We start from the raw sequence: 17,076 nt of genomic DNA on the forward strand, positions 1-17,076 counted from the left end.
GAGGCCAGGAAGAGGGTGCTCGGACTACGGGCGCAGGACATCTCCAGAGGGCTGAGGAGAAATGAGGGTCCCTGCCATGTCACAGGTTTATGGAGGAATAATGTCTGATGTGTAAATACATGTGTATGTATATGTTATATTTATATATGTGTGCAAGTATATGGTTGTGTGTGTTTGTGTATGTGTATGTGTAATGTTTATATGTACATGTGTATATTTATGTGCGTGCATGTGTATGTTTATGTTTGTGTACATGTGTGTTTATGTATATATGTGTATGTATATATTCATGTGTGTTTATGTATGTACATAAATGAGTATATTTATGTGTGTGCATGTGTATATTTGTACGAGGCATGAGGTCTTTGTGCTCATGGAGAAGCACTAAGGGAACATGGCATGTTAAACACACAGGGTTGCTCCCTCAAAGGAAGGGATGCATAACCTGTTATCCATCCAGGCTGGGAGCAGATGGGATTATTATCCTGGTGACCTTTGCACTGTCTGTGTGGGGGAGACCTCACTGGACGAACCCTCCCCAAACCCTTATGGCAAGCTTTCCTTAGTCACTCTATAGAGCCCATCTTCATGGAACATGTCCCATGTACTTCACAAAGAGTTTCGACGCCGTCACGTCCAATCTTTATTTAGCTTACTTTGTACCTCGAGGAGATGTATGTGTGCTTTATTGCACACACGGGACTGAGTTAATTATCACCAGGGAAGTTTTCACCAAATTTCAAATTCACCATCATCCTCTCCACTTAAAACCTCCCAAACAATGTACCTTCAATTACTTACAAAAATTTGGGGGCCATGTCACTTGGGAATGTCTTAAACATCTGTCACTATTAAGGACTCGACTCCGCCCTTTAAGCTGCTTTCTGGAGATTCTTGGTTAAACTATAAGAATCATAGCACCTGCCGCTACTAAAGCCGTGGCTCATAGAATTAATCCCTTACTCCCTTATCAATTATTTATCCTTCCTTCCTCCTCATCACCAACTGGAATTGTATACCAACAAGGTATTGGCATTATAGAAATTAATTAATGTCCTAATTCTCAGCAACGATCTGTAACTCCTATGTACAAGAAATTATAGAGTTGATAAGGTTGGGAAGGACACTTCTTAACTTACTGGTAAAGATCTGACAGAGATCAATGTGCCATTAAATTAAATGCAGATTAGTTGTGTATTCCACACAGATAATACTTGGCAGGTAGCATTAGCATGTCACTCTAGATGTATGGATAATCATTACCCTACAGATCCCCTTTCAAGGTTTTTTAAAGATACCCAATGGGTATTACCAAAATTATACCTAATAATTCTGGATAGAGATTGCTTTTAATTCTTTTACAGGTGGATCTTCAAAAGGACAAGGAGCTTACATCTTATATACAAATTCCACATCCTCAACAAAGAAGATCATATCCGTCCTTGGTTGTACAGTTCAGCAGTCTGAACTCACTGTAATCAATCGGCTTTTATTGGATGTTTCTCAACCATTGAATATTTTAACTGACTCTGCATATTGTGATCAAACTGTTTCTCTTTTAGAAACTGCAAGACTTAAACCTAAGCCCACTACTTATTAAACGATTTTTCTCTTCCTTCAGATGTCTATACGACAATGACGTCCTTTCTTCAAAACTCATATTCCTGTTAATTCTAATTTGCCAGGTCCCTTAACATCTGCTAATGCTCAAGCCTATGTGCCTTGCCCTTAATACTTCCTTTTCAGGCTGCTTTCAAAAAAAAAAAAAAAAAAAAAAAAAAAAAAAAAAAAATCAGATGAGTGCTTCACCTTCTTGTTCTTCTTTACACCACTGCCCTCTACTGGCAGAATTAATCCTCGCAAGTTACCATTCGGCATTAGATTTTTAACTCACACCTTAGAATTTGGACGTTTAAAATATGTTCATGTAATGGTTAATACGTTTTCTAATATGATTGTTGCTTCTGCTCACATACATTAATCATTTATTATACACCTTCTCCTTTCTAGGATTCTCACTATAACAAAAAACCAAAAATGGTCCTGCTTATAGTAGTAAACACTTCAAGGAATTTTGCAATTTATGAAATATTAATAATATTACTGGAACCCCTTAAAACACACAGGATCAAACTATTGTAGAATAACACTCACTGTAAAATACTTAAATGACAACTTAAAATATATATACAATATTTAATAATGTATACAGTATTTATTATTTTTATATATACTGTATATATAACACATATAGTATTTATTATTAATATATACAGTATTTAATAGTATACATATGGCATACAATATATATATTAGGAGTATATACATTTAGCCATGCTATCTTTACTTTTTTTCACTGTAAAGGATAATGCTTCTTCTCTCCCGAAACATTTTACCCTAAAGGAGACACAGCATAAAGTATACAAATGGAAAGATCTATAAACTAATTGGTGGGAAGGGCCTGTGGTGATAGTTTGTTGTACTCTAATAAAGCTTGCCTGAAGATCAGAGGACAGAGCTAGCCACAGATTTAGCCACAGAGGTCAGGCAATGGTGGCACACACCTTTAATCCTAGCACTTTGGAGACAAAGGTAGAGATCCATCTGGATCTCTGTGAGTTCAAGGCCACCTTAGACTACTCAAGATTAATCCAGTCTAAAAGAAACAGAGCCAGGTATTGGTGCTTTAATCCCAGCACTTGAGATCTCATGCCTTTGTTACCATTGTTTGGGAAGCACGCACGCCTTTAATCCCAGCACTGGGAAGGTTGAAATAGGAAGTGAAATGGCTGGGTGGAGAGAGACATATAAGGTGTGAGGAGACAGGAACTAGAGAGCCTTTTGGCTGAGGACTCCAGAGGCATTCAGTCTGAGAATTCGTGGTGACAGAATCGGCTGAGGAGTTGGCGAGGTGAGAAGTGGCTGTGAATTGTTTTCTCTGATCTTTCAGTATTTACCCCAATATCTGCCTCCGGGTTTTTATTAAGACCATTTAGGATTCGGGCAACAAGGGCCAGATGTTCTTCTAACACCGGGGTGAAGATATACTTACGTCTTTCCGGAAAATGAATTAAGAAGTCTGAGACTGCTCCTAATCTAATGAATCCAACCAGGACAGCGTCCCAGAGGCCACAAATGAAGCACCTGAAGATAGATAATACACCCGTCAGAAGGAGACATCCCAAGAGAAAGAAGATGCTGGTGACTTGGGGAGACAGCAAGGACACAATACTGCTAGCCCCCAAATACTGCTGCTATGTTTACTGATTATATCACATGTCAATTCTTAGCTTCCCAAGGCAGAATCCAAATTCCTTTTGTCTGAGGGGGTGAAAGGCACACCTGTAAGAGAAGACTCTGTGATGTTGCTGTGGTATGCTAAAGATTGTTTTTATGCTTTTTATTGCCAGTCCCAGGAATGGTTACTGAACTACAAGAGGGGTCTCAAAGATGGCCTGCATGGTTAGTAAAACTACTAATATTACAGCAAAAGTGTTAGCAGAAATCAACCAAGAGATGGGTGATTTGAGAACCACAGTTTACAAAACAGAGCGGCCACAGATGGTTTGTTGCTCAACCATAATCTTGGCTGTCAACAGTTTCCTGGCCTGCATTGCCTTAATGGGTCAGATTTTTCTCATATGATCCATGGTCAAATTAATGATTTGCATAAAGAGATAAACAGAATCTCTTAAGTGACCTTTGACTGTCAGAGGTCATGGTTAACATGGCTTTCCCCTTTCCTTGGTCCTTTGTTATCTACTCTTACAATTATGTTCTGCTTGCTTGTATTAGTTAGACTAGCCATGCAGGCAATGCGTTCAACATTGGCTTCTATTACAGCCACATTTTTCCCTTTAAAAAATAAAAATGGAGGAGATGTAGGAGGCCTGGAGGTTCTAAGCCCTAAGGGAACCTGGAATGTTCAACACACAAGGTTGTGCCTTTAAAGGAAGGGATGAATAGCCTGTTATCCACCCAGAAGTCTGGCAGCACATAGGATTAATAACCAGGTGAACTTTGAACTCTCTGTGTGGCTAAGACCATACAGGATCCTCCCCCAGACCCTTATCATAACCTTGTTTTCCTCAGTCAATCTAAGGAGCCCATCTTTATGAAATGTTAGTGCATGTACTTTACAAAGAGTTTCAATGTGGTCATGTCCGATCCCTATCTAGCTTACTTTGTTCTTTATTGTAGACACAGGATTGAGTTGTCACCAGGAAACTTTTCACCAAATTGTGCTGTGCTTAAACATGCCTAAAATAAACCACTCAGGGTCAGACTTCTGAAGTTTGAACCAACACCGGCTACTTAGTCATGTTGAACCAAACTACTTTCTTCCCTTCCGTGGATCGTCACTCTGCTAGCCATCATGGTTACAGAGACCCTGAATATATTTATGTGTGTGTGTGCATGTATGTATTTGAGTGTACAAGTATATATTTATGTATGTATATGTGCATGTTTATTTGTATGTACATTTGTATATTTAGATGTATACATGTTTATGGTTATGTGTGTGTGCATGTGTATATTTGTGTGTGTGTGTGTGTGTGTGTGTGTGTATGTGTGTGTGTGTCCCTCTGATAGGTTTTCATGTAGCCCAGGCTAGCCTCGAATTCCCTATTGTATCACAGAATGACAAGAACCTCTGAACCTCTCTCTTCTACCTTCTAAATCCTGGGGTAACAGACATGCCCTGCCAACCTGTATTCAGTCCTGGGGATTGGGGATTGAATCCAGGTACTTGTGCATGCTAGGCGAGCCCTCTACCAGCTGAGCCACATCCCCAGACCAGCTAGAAACTTTCAAAGTCCATTTCCTGCATAACATGATAACCAATGAATACAAACACCATTGCCAGTATTCCTACCAACTCTCAGGACAATTCTCTCTGCTTCCATTCCTGGATGCGTTTGTGTCCATGTACACTCACAGTGGCATCTTTGTGCAGGGGAATTGTGGGGGTCGTGTTCTGGTCTCTGACAACTGAGTTTTGCTCGCTGGTGCTAAAATGTCTTCGGGTGAACACTTCACCTACTGCGTGACATGGCGTGTGGATGCTCCTTAGTCACTGACTCGGCCGCTCACCTCCAGCTGTTCACTTCATAATTGCCCATTTTTGAATCCTGCGGGGCACAAGAATGTCTCTCTGAGCACAGCATCTCCAGTCCCCGGTGAGGGAGGGACTGCGTGGAGCTGACGAACGTGGCCGTGGCCTCTGAGCTCTATTGTTGAGTGGTATGAAGGCTCCTCTGGAGAGCTGATGTGACACTTTGATGTGGGCCTGTCTTCTTCTGCCAGCTGGGAGCAGCAGGGTAACGGAATACTTGGTGTCGGATGTGCGCAGTCAGATTTGGGTCTGAAATGCGTTTTCTACGTACAAACAAGATGAGGCCCAGCGATGCGGCCGGGGCTGCTAGCCGCTCACCTTTCCGAGAAGATGCCATCTGCTCCGAACAAGAATAGGCTCTGACATGCAGGTGCCCCCAGGGAAACAGCCATGGCAGTGGCTGGCGTTAATGAGCAGGTATAAGGGACTGCTCCCGGCGAGGGCTCCTCTGAAGTCGCTGCCACTAACAGCAGCGCAGGGCACACAAGGGCCCTTTCTCTGGGCCGGGGCAGCTCAGGATCATCTGAGCCTGGGATTGGGACTCGGGTCACTGCAGCAGAGGTCCCAGACCCTGTCTGCACCGCCGCTGTCACCACAGAATGATGTCCAGGACCCTGAAGCTCACCCTGCTGGCCTTGGCTTGTACTGTGGACCTGAGCCAGGCCAGTGGCTTCACAGGTGAGGGATCTGGGGGTGACTCTGGAGAAGGGGCTTCTAGGAGTGGGTCTCAAGAGGACAGTGCCTGCTGGGACCCTGTCGGGCACATGCATCTTCTCTGAGAGAGGCATCCTGTCCTGGCTTGCCACAACGTCCATACCAATAGCAACAGGCTGCTGCGGAGAACTGGTATGCTTTCAGAAAGAGGGCTTCCCCAGTGGAATCATGCCTCCGATGCTCAGGGTCTGTGGGGTGGAGTCGTGGATTTTGAGACTGGGTTTGGGCCTGAAGCACCACATTTCTGGATGTGGACAATGAGCTCCTAGGCACCCAGCATGAAGGTCTTGTTTACAGACCAGGGGAGGGCGGCAGGGTGGGGCATGTTGTCAGGTACAGAATTACAGAGTGAAGGGTGTAGCGAGGGTGCCGGGCAAAGCGTTAGGAAGTATGCGGTTCACAAAGTTGTTAAAAGCACCTTGTGGAGTTGAGATGCAGCTCCGGGTACCCAGCATGTGTGAGCCCTGGCTTCTATCCCCAAGAACCACCAAAACCAAACCAACGTAGCCAATCCCTGTATTCCTGAAACCCCAGACCTCAAGGAATTGTGATCGAAAACCTTGTGAGTCTTTTTTTTTTTTTTTTTTTTTTTCTCTTAAGATCTATCTGACTTGGTTGGAAATTCAGAGGCTGACTCTGTTTCTAAAGCCGCCTCCATTTTTGTTCCAGGTCCATGTTGTTTTCTATCTAGAGGAGGATTTCACTTTACTTGGTGTTGTATTTCGTGCTGTGTGTATGAACCACAAAGTTTAGTCACAGGAAGAGTAGAGCATTGGGAAGCTCGTGGAGATCTCATACAGGAGCTGTGTTCCTCTCGCTGTTCGTATGAGGCCACGGGACAGAACACAGCCTTCCTGGGGCTGCCTGCTCGCTCACTCTTCACCAGGAGAGCCATGGAGCCTGTACCGGCTCATCACTGTGTGTAAGGCATTAATTATCCTTACTGATTAACCCTGTAACTACAGGACATAGAGATTATTTTATGAATGACAGGGCTAGGATCCTGAGAAGTATAACATATTCCTGGGGGCTGCTCCGTCATCCCTGGCATGCCTGTGCAGTCAGCAGGCCTCTGAGGAAGGGGATTAAGTATCATTTGCCTTCACCAAGGGATACTCTGGGGAGTAATGGAGGACCTTGTGACCTGGTGGGCATTTGTGAAGTAAATGAGGGGGTTGAGCTGGGAACCTCACTCACGCTAGAGCAGTGGTTTTCAAATGGGGGTCATGACCCCTTTGGGGCGAATGACCTTCTCCAGGGCTCACCTAAGACCATTGGAAAACACAGATATTTACATTACCATTCATAACAGCAGCAAACATTACAGTTATGAAGTTGTAACAAAAATAATTTTATGGTTGTGGGGTCACCACAGCCAGCATGAGGAACTGTGTTAAAGGGTCCCAGCACGAGGAAGGTTGAGATGTGCTGGTCTACAGCAATGAGGTTTTCCACCTCCTGCTGTGACACCTCTGGAGAGGGATTTTTGCACAGCGGATTCTTTAAGGGGGTTTCTACCATGGCTCTACCTGTCCCCAGAGTTAGAGACGGCACAGTGGCCTCAGTAGAAGATAAAAAGCAAAAATAAATAAATAAACATTTCCCAGACTTCCTGAAGACAGAATGGGGTATGAAGGAAGATCACTGGCCCCATAAAGATCAGGAGGAGGCAGGTGGCTCCCTAGAGACCGTATCCTTCACTAACATGGCTGACATCTCAGCTGAGTTTAGTTGGAAGAATGTCTGTCAACTCCAGTAGACTCTTGCAGGACACCCCAGGCTTTGTCTTGCTCAGCACAGCCCCTCTGCTACCTTCTGCCACACCTCATCTGTGTCACCTCTGAGATCTTGACCTTCGACCACACTCGTGTCCTAAGAGTCTCCATTTCTCTCCAGAATATTCTGCAACCAGTTTTGGTGGAGAGGAGAAATAGGCTTTCCAAGGGCCTGGCTGACCTCATGGGGGTGACTGGGCTATCGCTGCCCCCACCCTCAGAGGTGGCTTCAGGGTGCGGGAAGGGGCTTACTCTGGTGCAAAGGTGGGACTCTGTGCTGTGTCTGCCTGGGAGGAGGCTGCTGCGCTCCCCCGTCCCTGTGACCCCACCCGCCAGGGTCAGCAGTGCTGGGTCATGCCATCCACATCTGTGGGCTGCTGTTAGGTCTAGAGAGGGGATCTGCAGAGGTCTAGCGGGTGAAAACAGCTGTTACCCTTCTGCCTCCAAGCCTCCCCAGACACTAATCCTCATGCTGGGGGAGACTCTGTGACACTGGGCTCTGTCTGTAGGCCGTGCAGTTTGGGAAAGCTTGGGGGCGCTGAAGTTGAGCAGTTGAAGATGCTGGTCTGTCAAGTGGTCTAGCAGCTGAGGGCCACAGAGAACGGATGCCTACGGGTCCTGCATGAGAGTTTCAGGACTCTGAGGCAGAGAAGCCTAAGTAGCAGGTGGCTTCTCCCACAGTTCTGAGAATTGGTATCTAATGTCAAGTGTTGACCCAGCTCCCTCTGGGACCATGGGGGCTGAGTCCATTCCAAGTCTGTGTTTTGGATGTGTTTAGAAATCTTTGGCACCGGTTAGCTTGTAGAAGAATCATCCTGAACAACTTCTTCTTCTTCTTCTTCTTCTTCTTCTTCTTCTTCTTCTTCTTCTTCTTCTTCTTCTTCTTCTTCTTCTTCTTCTCTCTCTCTCTCTCTCTCTCTCTCTCTCTCTCTCTCTCTCTCTCTCTGTCTCCTCCCTTCCTCTCCGTGGTGTGTGTGTGTGTGTGTGTGTGTGTGTGTGTGTGTGTGTGTGTGTACACATGCATGAGTGCCCGCCCCACTTTCATTTTTTTTAAAAAGCACGGCCCACACAACAAGCCCTCTCTCTGAGCCTCTGGGCTCTGGGATTCTAGTGTATTTTGGAAGGACACACCTTGAACCCTAGTGTTTCTTGACATAAAGTGAGAGAGATTTCATGGGGTGCAGCCCATCATGAATAGGTGGGGGCTGGAAAATGTCATGGGGGCGCACATCTGAGTAGCCACGCTGTTCATGATAAAAGAGGATGGCATCTCGTCTCCAACGCCAGGCTCGGACTGAGGAGATGAGCTGAGCTGGGCTGGACCATTAGCAAGGGCAGTTGTGTTCTTCTACAGTGACGATGATGGTGACAGAGAGGCTGAAGTGCCTGCCACATGTACACACACACACACACACACACACACACACACACACACACACACACTTTAATGCTTTAAATGTTTGGTTATTCATCTTCATTCCATTCCAAAAAAGCTGCCGTTGTCACCCCTGGCCCACAGTACATATTTGTTGCTTGATCGTGCCTGTCTGTGGGCCATCGGCCAAACTCAGGTTCACAGAGACTGATATCCAGGGGGTCTGCAGCAAGTGAGACCGAAGCGGAGTGGCAATGGGGACACGGTCTCCAGGTCCGACTCCAGCTCTACGTTCTTGATTGGGCTGTCACTTGAATCTAATATTATGCTCGAATCCAGCCCGGGTGGCTCCTGGCTTTAAACAGGAGGGGTCTTAGCGTGCAGGTTGACGTCCACGGCTTTGCGTTTGTGCAAACAGAGGGATGTTTGGGGGATTTGAAATGGCAAAGGCTGTGGCTAGGATTGGTGGGCTGGTTCTAAGGCCCGTCAAACCGTAGAGAGCTCCATCCACTTGCTGTTGCGGAGGGCGGCCTCACAGTGGTCTAACCCAGTGTTCCACTCCCCTCCACCCCCCACCCCCCCACCCCACCCGAGTGGCTTGCTAATGCATCTTCCACGGTCTCCTTTGTAGAAAATGGCCTCTCACTGCTGAGCTACCAGCTGTGCAGCTACCCGGTGACTCAACGTGTCCAGAGGCTGCAGGAGGTGCAGACCTCCCACACAGCCTACGTGCACTGTGGAGGATGGATCCCATGGAAGAAGTGCCCCAAGACCGTGTACCGGACCCAGTACCTGGCGGTGGAGGTCCCCGAGTCCAGGAATGTGACCAGCTGTTGTGAGGGCTTTGAGCAGCTTGGCTTTTACTGTGTTCTGTGTGAGTCCAGGGGGATGGAGCAGGGTGTGTGTGTGGCGGGGGCAAGCTGCTTGTCCCTGGAGGGAAGAGTTGCTAGGACTGTGTGTGCAGGCCTGAGAGGTCTCCCTGAAATACTAGATCTTTCTAGAACATTGCTGTTTAGTCTTGATTGTACCCCAGGAGCTTCTAGAATACTTTTCACAGACTTATCCCCTACCCCCACGCCCCAGTTTCTGATTCCAAGTAAAATAGAGGCGTCATCAGCCTTTTAACATGTGCTAGAGAGACACCATGGCTGGAGAGCCTCAGTGGCCCTCAGACCTGATTGTAGAACAGGGGCTTCTGGATATTCGGCACCATGCAGCAGCCTCAGAGCTGGTGGCGGAACTGATTTGAGCCTAGGGTGAGCATCTGTAGCTTTTATAACTTGAGTGGCTCTAACACAGTGGCGTTTGAGACCCAGTGTCCCAACCTCTCCAACAGGGAGACTGCCCTCTCCTTCCAAGGCTGCTGTGAAACCCCTATCTCAGCTGAAATCCTAATCTGAACCCCACTAGAGAGAGATGGAGGGGCTGGGCCTCCTGCCTCACTGCCCAGAGGCCCCCTTGTCCTCCACCTCCTGGTGCAGGTTTGTGGGATGTGCAGGCTAGTTACCCAGGTGATCCATATGGCCGCTCACGTCACAGCTAGAGCTAGACATGGCTTGGGGTACAGGGCCCAGCTCCTAACTTGGAGGGGGTGCGCTGAGTACCTCTTCTAGCAAAGGGGTGTGGGTGCGGAGGTGGTGCTTGCTTGTTCTGAGTCAGTATCAGATTGGAATGGGCTTCTGTACAGTCAGAAGGTCCTGTCTCTCACTCAAAATAGACAGGATGTTTGGGTGGGGGTGTCCAGTGTCATGGAGTGTCAACTGAGGCTATCCTGAGATGTGAGAGCTGCTGCTCCAGTGTGCAAGAAGTGTAAATTTCGGTACTCCAAAGAGAATCTCACATGACCGATCTTCTATGGCCCAGGGCTGGGTCACTAGCAGATTAAGGCTATGTGTGGACCCTCCCGACCAGGGGACCCCCCCCCAACTCCTCCATGGATCAGGGTTTGCATGCATGCCGCAGAGTGCAAACTTGTGGAAGGCCATCTTGGCTCAATTTGCTGGACCCTCCTGACTGTGCTCACCCTTCAACATTTCTCCAGTGTGATGTCATGAGGATGGAATGGCTGACACTTCCCACTGCCCTATTCCAAAGGTCAGGCAAGGTGCTGGTGTGGGTGTAGTAGACCTGCTGATCAAGGGGTTAAAGGATGACCCATCTCCAGTGGGAACCGGTCAAGGCCAGCAGCCGTTCCATGTTTCCACTGTCTCCCTGCAGGGACCGTGAGAGGCCATCCTGCTAGGTGCTGGTCTGAGGCTGCCTGCCATGACACCTGCTCCTTCCCACATTCCCTGTTCCCACCCCCAGGCTCGCGGGCACCAACTACACAGCTCTTAATGCTACTCCAGCTCCTAGGTTGGGTAGTGGCTTCCACTGGGTGCCATCATGGACCTGAAAAGGCCTTAGCCCCCTGACACTGTGTTTCAGAGAGTGGAGGCCCTGGCGGAGTCTGGCCGTGGAAGGCTGGCTCTGGCCCGATCCACCTCATTGACCAGTGCCAGCCACACTGTCTCCTAACTGTGGGCTAGTCTTGGGGTTATGAAGGGTCACCCAGCTGAAGGTCAGGGGAGGGGCAGTCAGGGGAGGCTGATCCTCAGCTTCTCCCTCCCCACCGCTGTGCCAGCCACAGCAGCCACCCACCACCTCACCCGCTACATTGATAGAGAAAGTGATGCTGGGGTCCCTCCCTACCGTTCCCCTGTGTCTCTCATTCCCTGCCCCCCACCAAACTGTTCCTGGGGGGGGATATCTGTTGTGGAACTTGAGCTCCACTTTTAGGGTATTACTACCTTTAATTGGGGGAGATCATGGGCAGGTTGACCCCCAGTTAGAATCCTAGTTAGGGCCCCCAGGGTAGGAAGAGAGGCCCACTCTGGTGAAGCCCTTGCTCTGGGAGACAGCAGAGGCAGAGGACGATGTGGCAGGGACAGGGCAAGTGGGATGGTGGTTATGGGGTGCCTGGGGATGAAGGAGAGTGGTCCTGTAGTGCCTAACAGTGTGTAGTCCCTTAGATCTTAGACAGCCCACTCAAATAGGGTGATGGGTGGCTAGAGAGCAGCTTGAAGAAAATGGAAGAGGGGAGGCATCAGCATTGACTATGGTCTCCTAACAGAGGTCTCCCTGGGTCACTGTGGACAGGGCTCCCCAGGTCCGCTGGCAGGGACACAGTGTGAGAGACACCAGTGGCTTGGGAGGCAGTGCAACTGGGGTCAGATTGGGGCTCGGCTCTGGGTGGTGAGAGCCGGTCACATGGTAACTGGGGCGGCTGTGTCCGTCACCATGAAAACAGGAAGATGGGAATAGGACTTTTACATTGCGCTGTATTTAGAGAGCCAGCGGTCTGGAGAGGAAGGTGGGGACAGCCCCGAGAGCCGCCTCCCTCTCATCCCTAGCCAGCAAGCTTTATAGGGATGGGTGAAAGGCGAGCCAATTGTGCTTGTCCCCTGGCCAGGTGGTCGGCCTGGTCCCTGAGATGCAGGTGTCCGTGCTTCCCTCCTTACCGGCCCTGGCATTCCTCCTTCATGCTGTGGACATTTGGGCTCAGACACTGTTTTCCTTTTTAAGTGACTTCAGAGGGTGGGGACAGCTTGGTGGTAGTAGAATGGGAGCCCAGCAAGTGCAAGGCCCAGGGTTCAGTCCTCAACAAGAGGAAAAAATAAAAGACATACGTGTGTTGGGAGGGCGGGTCAGAGGACAACTCACAGAAGCCCCTTCTCTCCTTCCGCCATGTGGATCCTAGGGATCAAATGCAGGCTGGTGTTGTGCATCAAATGCCTTAACCCACTGAGCCATCCGGCCAGCTCACCAGGCAATTCTTTGTAACACGGAGTCAAGTTAGCGTCTGCCAGGATCAACCTTGTATGTCTCCAAGGACATCTAGATTAGGGACGAGGTAGGGGCTAACTCAGAACAAACGAGCCATTAACATCATGATGTGCTAGGTTATTAATAGCATGCAAACTCTTTCTACAACATCCAATTAAAAAAAAAAAGTGCTCAGTCTTCCCTCCTGTCCCCCATCAAGGACATTTTCTGTTCACCCGGTACAGCCTGCTATAGGGGAGTCTGAAATTTGAGGCTAGCAGTCCCAGTGAGGATAGCAGGGGAGGCATTTCAGGACACAGAGGACATCAGTGATCACGGGGACAGAGGCTCCTCTGTCACTCTCAGAAGCATGCAGGGTTCTCTCCCCTCTTAAAGACCTCCATTCAGGAGAAACCAGGTTTTGTGGCTTCGTTGCAGGAAAGGATTCCAGGATGAGCCAGTATCACAGCCTCAGCAATAGGTTATGGATCGTCTTGCCCCTAAGTAAGCGTGGTTTATTTTATTCTTTGAGACGTCTGTAGGAAAAGATGTGTTATCTGGTTGGGCAGTTTGTGCTTCATCAGTGGGGCCTGAGGTCTCTTGTCTATCAGCAGAAAAGACAAAATCGACCCTGCAAGGAAGGTCTTCTCCCTTCCCAGTCACCATAGCTTCTGTCTTTTTATCCTTTCTATTCCAATACTGGGTTCTCCTTGGGGAGGTCCCTGCTGGTGTCAAGGCTTGGTGTAGGATATACCCCATGGCCATTCTAGTGTGCCCCTGTCTTTGAGAGCTGAGCACCTAAGTGTCTCGAGCTGTGCATTCAGGGACATCCCCTTGGTGGCTTGATGCTGCCTGCAGGACCACATGGACACCACAGGTGTGGGCAGACAGCTTTCCCCATGCTGCTGATTTGAGGTGAATTTCATAACTGCTTATTCACAGACACTTCACTACAGGCTTATGGTTTTAGCCTAGTAAGTTGATAGTCTCAACAGCCATGGCCCAGATGTGTATACAACAAGGCTGGATCAGAGCTGAGTCCACAGGTGTCCAGGAGGACAGAAACAGGACCAAAGACACACTCACCTTCACCCAAGTATGGGCAGCATTGACCTCTCGGCTGGTGCCCGAGCCTCGGCACCTCACCCCCAGCCAGCTGTGTGACCCCAGACATGGCCCTTCTTCTCCCCTCCACTCAGTAAGCAGCCATCCCCAACAGGGACGGGCACACCTGCTGTGACTTCCAATGTCACCACCTCTTTCCAACTCCAAGAATCTTGTACTTGGAATGCAATGCTAAGCCCTATGTTCATTTATTAAAATTTTAAAAATAGAGTTATAAACGTGAACTCGCCAGGCACACAGTTTAGAAGCAAAGAAAAGAATGGAGGGCAGTCACCGCAAAGCCTGTCACCCAAAGGTCACCTCCGGTGACACATCCCACCACTAATACTGCAAAGCCTGTCACCCAAAGGTCACCTCCGGTGACACATCCCACCACTAATACTCTAGGGCCAACATTGCACAAGAGGCTGGTCACCCTGCTGGAACTTTCTGTTGCATTTTTCATCACTTAGCCATTCCCCCCGAATGCTTTCCATGTCAATAATATTACTCTAGCCTTGATTTGGTGGCCTCAGGGCATTATCACATGTGGATGTGTAAGTGCCAATCAAGCAGTCTTGCCACTCAGCATTCGTTGTTTCTAACTTTTAGTTATCAACAATGCTGCTTGTGATGGATGTTACACAGAACCATTACTCAAAGTCAGAGTTGGATCCAGCCTCAGCACATTCCAGGAGGTAGAGCTGTGTGTAGCAGCTCTGGTTCTGCAGGGCCCCTCTCCACCTGCCAACAATGTGGCAAACTTACACTCATTGTATAAACCCAGGACCTGATGGACCAGGACACCCCCAACCTCCCACCTCCATGCAGATGCCCAGGGGCCCCTGGTGCTGACCAGTCTGAGGAGCAGAGGGAGGAGGTCCAAGAAGAACTATGCCCATCAGCCAGGGATTCCTTAGCCCTGGGCAGCCTTGGAGGCTGTGGTCCCAGTAGGAATCTCTGGGGCCGCCTGGCTGAACTGAGACTCGTTGGGTTGCCAGGTGCTGAGCAGTGCTATTTTGTTGTTTGCCTTGAGTTGAGAAAGGAGAGATTTTTGACTTTCTACCAAGTTGACTGGCTATTCCTTTAGGACTAGTTATCAGCCCCAAGTGGGAAGGGGAATTCTCAGCGGCAGTCACAATGAGATGAAAACTTGGGTTCCAGAACATAGCCAACATAATGTTGTTAGGCAACCATTGTTAGAGCCTGTCTTTTTCTGTGTGTGTGTGTGTGTGTGTGTGTGTGTGTGTGTGTGTGTGTGTGTGTGGTCAGAGAACAACCTTAGTTGTCATCCTTGGGTACCATCCACCTTTTGTTGAGCCAGGGTCTCTCACTGCCTGGAGCTCTCTTTAATCCAGCCGTGTTGACTAGCCAGTGAGCCCTAGGGACCCAGCTGTCTGTGACTTCCCAGTGCTGGGATGACAAGTGTGCCCCTGGGTTCTGGGACTTGTGTGGCGAGTGTGTTCCCCATCTCTCCAGCCTGGAGCCAGTTTTTATGGGGTCGCCTATATTTTCTCCTTTATTTCAGGAAATCTTTTTAGTTTAGAATTGTCTTAGATCTACAGAAAATGTGCCTAGATCCTGCAGATCGGTTTCCTCCGCTGTCAGCCTCTGACCTCACTAGGACATGCTTTACAGCCCAGGAATCTGGAGCATGGCTGATGTCAAACCTCGTGCTGCCTTTGGCTTTGCCTGCCTTCTGTTGCCTTTCTGTTGTCTCAGGACACCTTATCCCCCACATCCTCCTGTCTGCTTATTCCGAGGCCCTTGCTGTTCACAATGTCAGATTGTGAACAAATGTCCAGCTCTTCCCATGCAGACTGCACAGGCACCCCTCATTCCTTCCTTGGCCTCCAGCTCCTCAGAACTTGATCCAGCTCAATCCCTTCCCTGGGACCTGGACACACTGTATAGCCACCTAGATGCCAAGGAAGTGAAGAACAAACCCATAGCTTGGAAACGACAGAGTTACTAATCATGACCTTTAGCCAACATGCATCTAACATCAAGACTCAAGGCTCCGGATTCCTGAGCAGGGCCTGTACCACCTTGTGTGCTGTTTGCTCTGGCGAAGCAGCTGTCCTTGGGACTTGTTCCCAACAGAAGCGAGGCCACAGTTCTCTTCATTAGCTACAGAAAGTGCCATAGACCCTGGGAGACCCAAGAGGATTATCTCGGAGACTGTAGTGTCTCCAGGCTGCCTTTCTACACCTCCAGGGCCCTGCTAATCTCACGGGGTGTTGTCTTAGTTACTTTCTATTGCTGGGATCAGACACCATGACCAAGGAAACTAATAAAAGAAAGCCTTTATTTGGGGCTTACTGTTTCAGATGGTTAGCATCTATGACCATCATGACTACCGTGACAGGGAGCATGGCAGTAGGCAGGGGACAGGACAGCAAAGGGAAAGGGGCAAATGCTGAGGCCATGGCATTGACTCGAGCTGGGAAGCCAGTTTTTGAGACTCCAGAAGCCCCCGTGTGCAGAGTAGCCTGAGGAGCACAAGAACAGGAAGAATGGAACTGGTCAAAGTGTCTGAAGGCTTGGAGGCACCAATTGTGTCACCACAAAGCCAAGCCTCCAGGCCAGTCCCAGAGGAAGAGGCTCTGTCGTGTCCCTTCCATCTCCACTCCACCAGCTCCCTGTGGTCCTTGGCCAGCGGACCTTACCTCAGAGCTGAGAACTGCAGGGCTGCGAGGAGCTTTCTTTGACCCTGGTGCAATCCTTTCCAAAGGGCCACTTTCTCTGAGCCCACCCGGCCCCACCCCACACTTGAGGCTCTGGCCCTGCTTGCCTTCTGAGGGGTTGCTAGTGAGTTTCCTTTGGAATTCATTTCCTAAAAGTGGGGCGTAGTAGCCATGGCTAGGGCCCAGGCACAGAACAGCTTGTCTGCCTTCTAGCAAGTTCTCAGTAAACATGAGCATGTGTGTGTGTGTGTGTGTGTGTGTGTGTGTGTGTGTGTGTGTGTGAGAGAGAGAGAGAGAGAGAGAGAGAGAGAGAGAGAGAGAGAGAGAGAGAGAGGAGAGAATGTGTGTGTTGGTGTGTGGGTGTTTGAGTGTGGGTGTGGTGTGCGTTTGTGTGCATGCATGCATGCTGTGTGTGCATGTATCTGTTAGGATCAGAAGCAGCACTGGTCCTGGAAGAACGTGGAGGCCTCTGCAACTGGACTGCTTAGGCTTGAAGGAAGG

The 17,076-nt window shown here is 48.8% G+C and overlaps 1 protein-coding gene across 1 annotated transcript in view; it reads left to right on the forward strand.

The window, feature by feature from the left end:
* The first annotated feature begins 5,715 nt into the window (after positions 1–5,715).
* Umodl1 (uromodulin like 1) overlaps positions 5,716–17,076 on the forward strand; it is a 55,100-nt gene continuing 43,739 nt past the window's right edge. The window contains 2 exon segments of the mRNA XM_059243935.1: positions 5,716–5,794; positions 9,612–9,854. Coding sequence (XP_059099918.1) covers positions 5,716–5,794; positions 9,612–9,854 — 322 coding nt within the window.

This window comes from Peromyscus eremicus, chromosome 16_21, assembly GCF_949786415.1.
Source record: "Peromyscus eremicus chromosome 16_21, PerEre_H2_v1, whole genome shotgun sequence".
NCBI lineage: Eukaryota > Metazoa > Chordata > Mammalia > Rodentia > Cricetidae > Peromyscus > Peromyscus eremicus.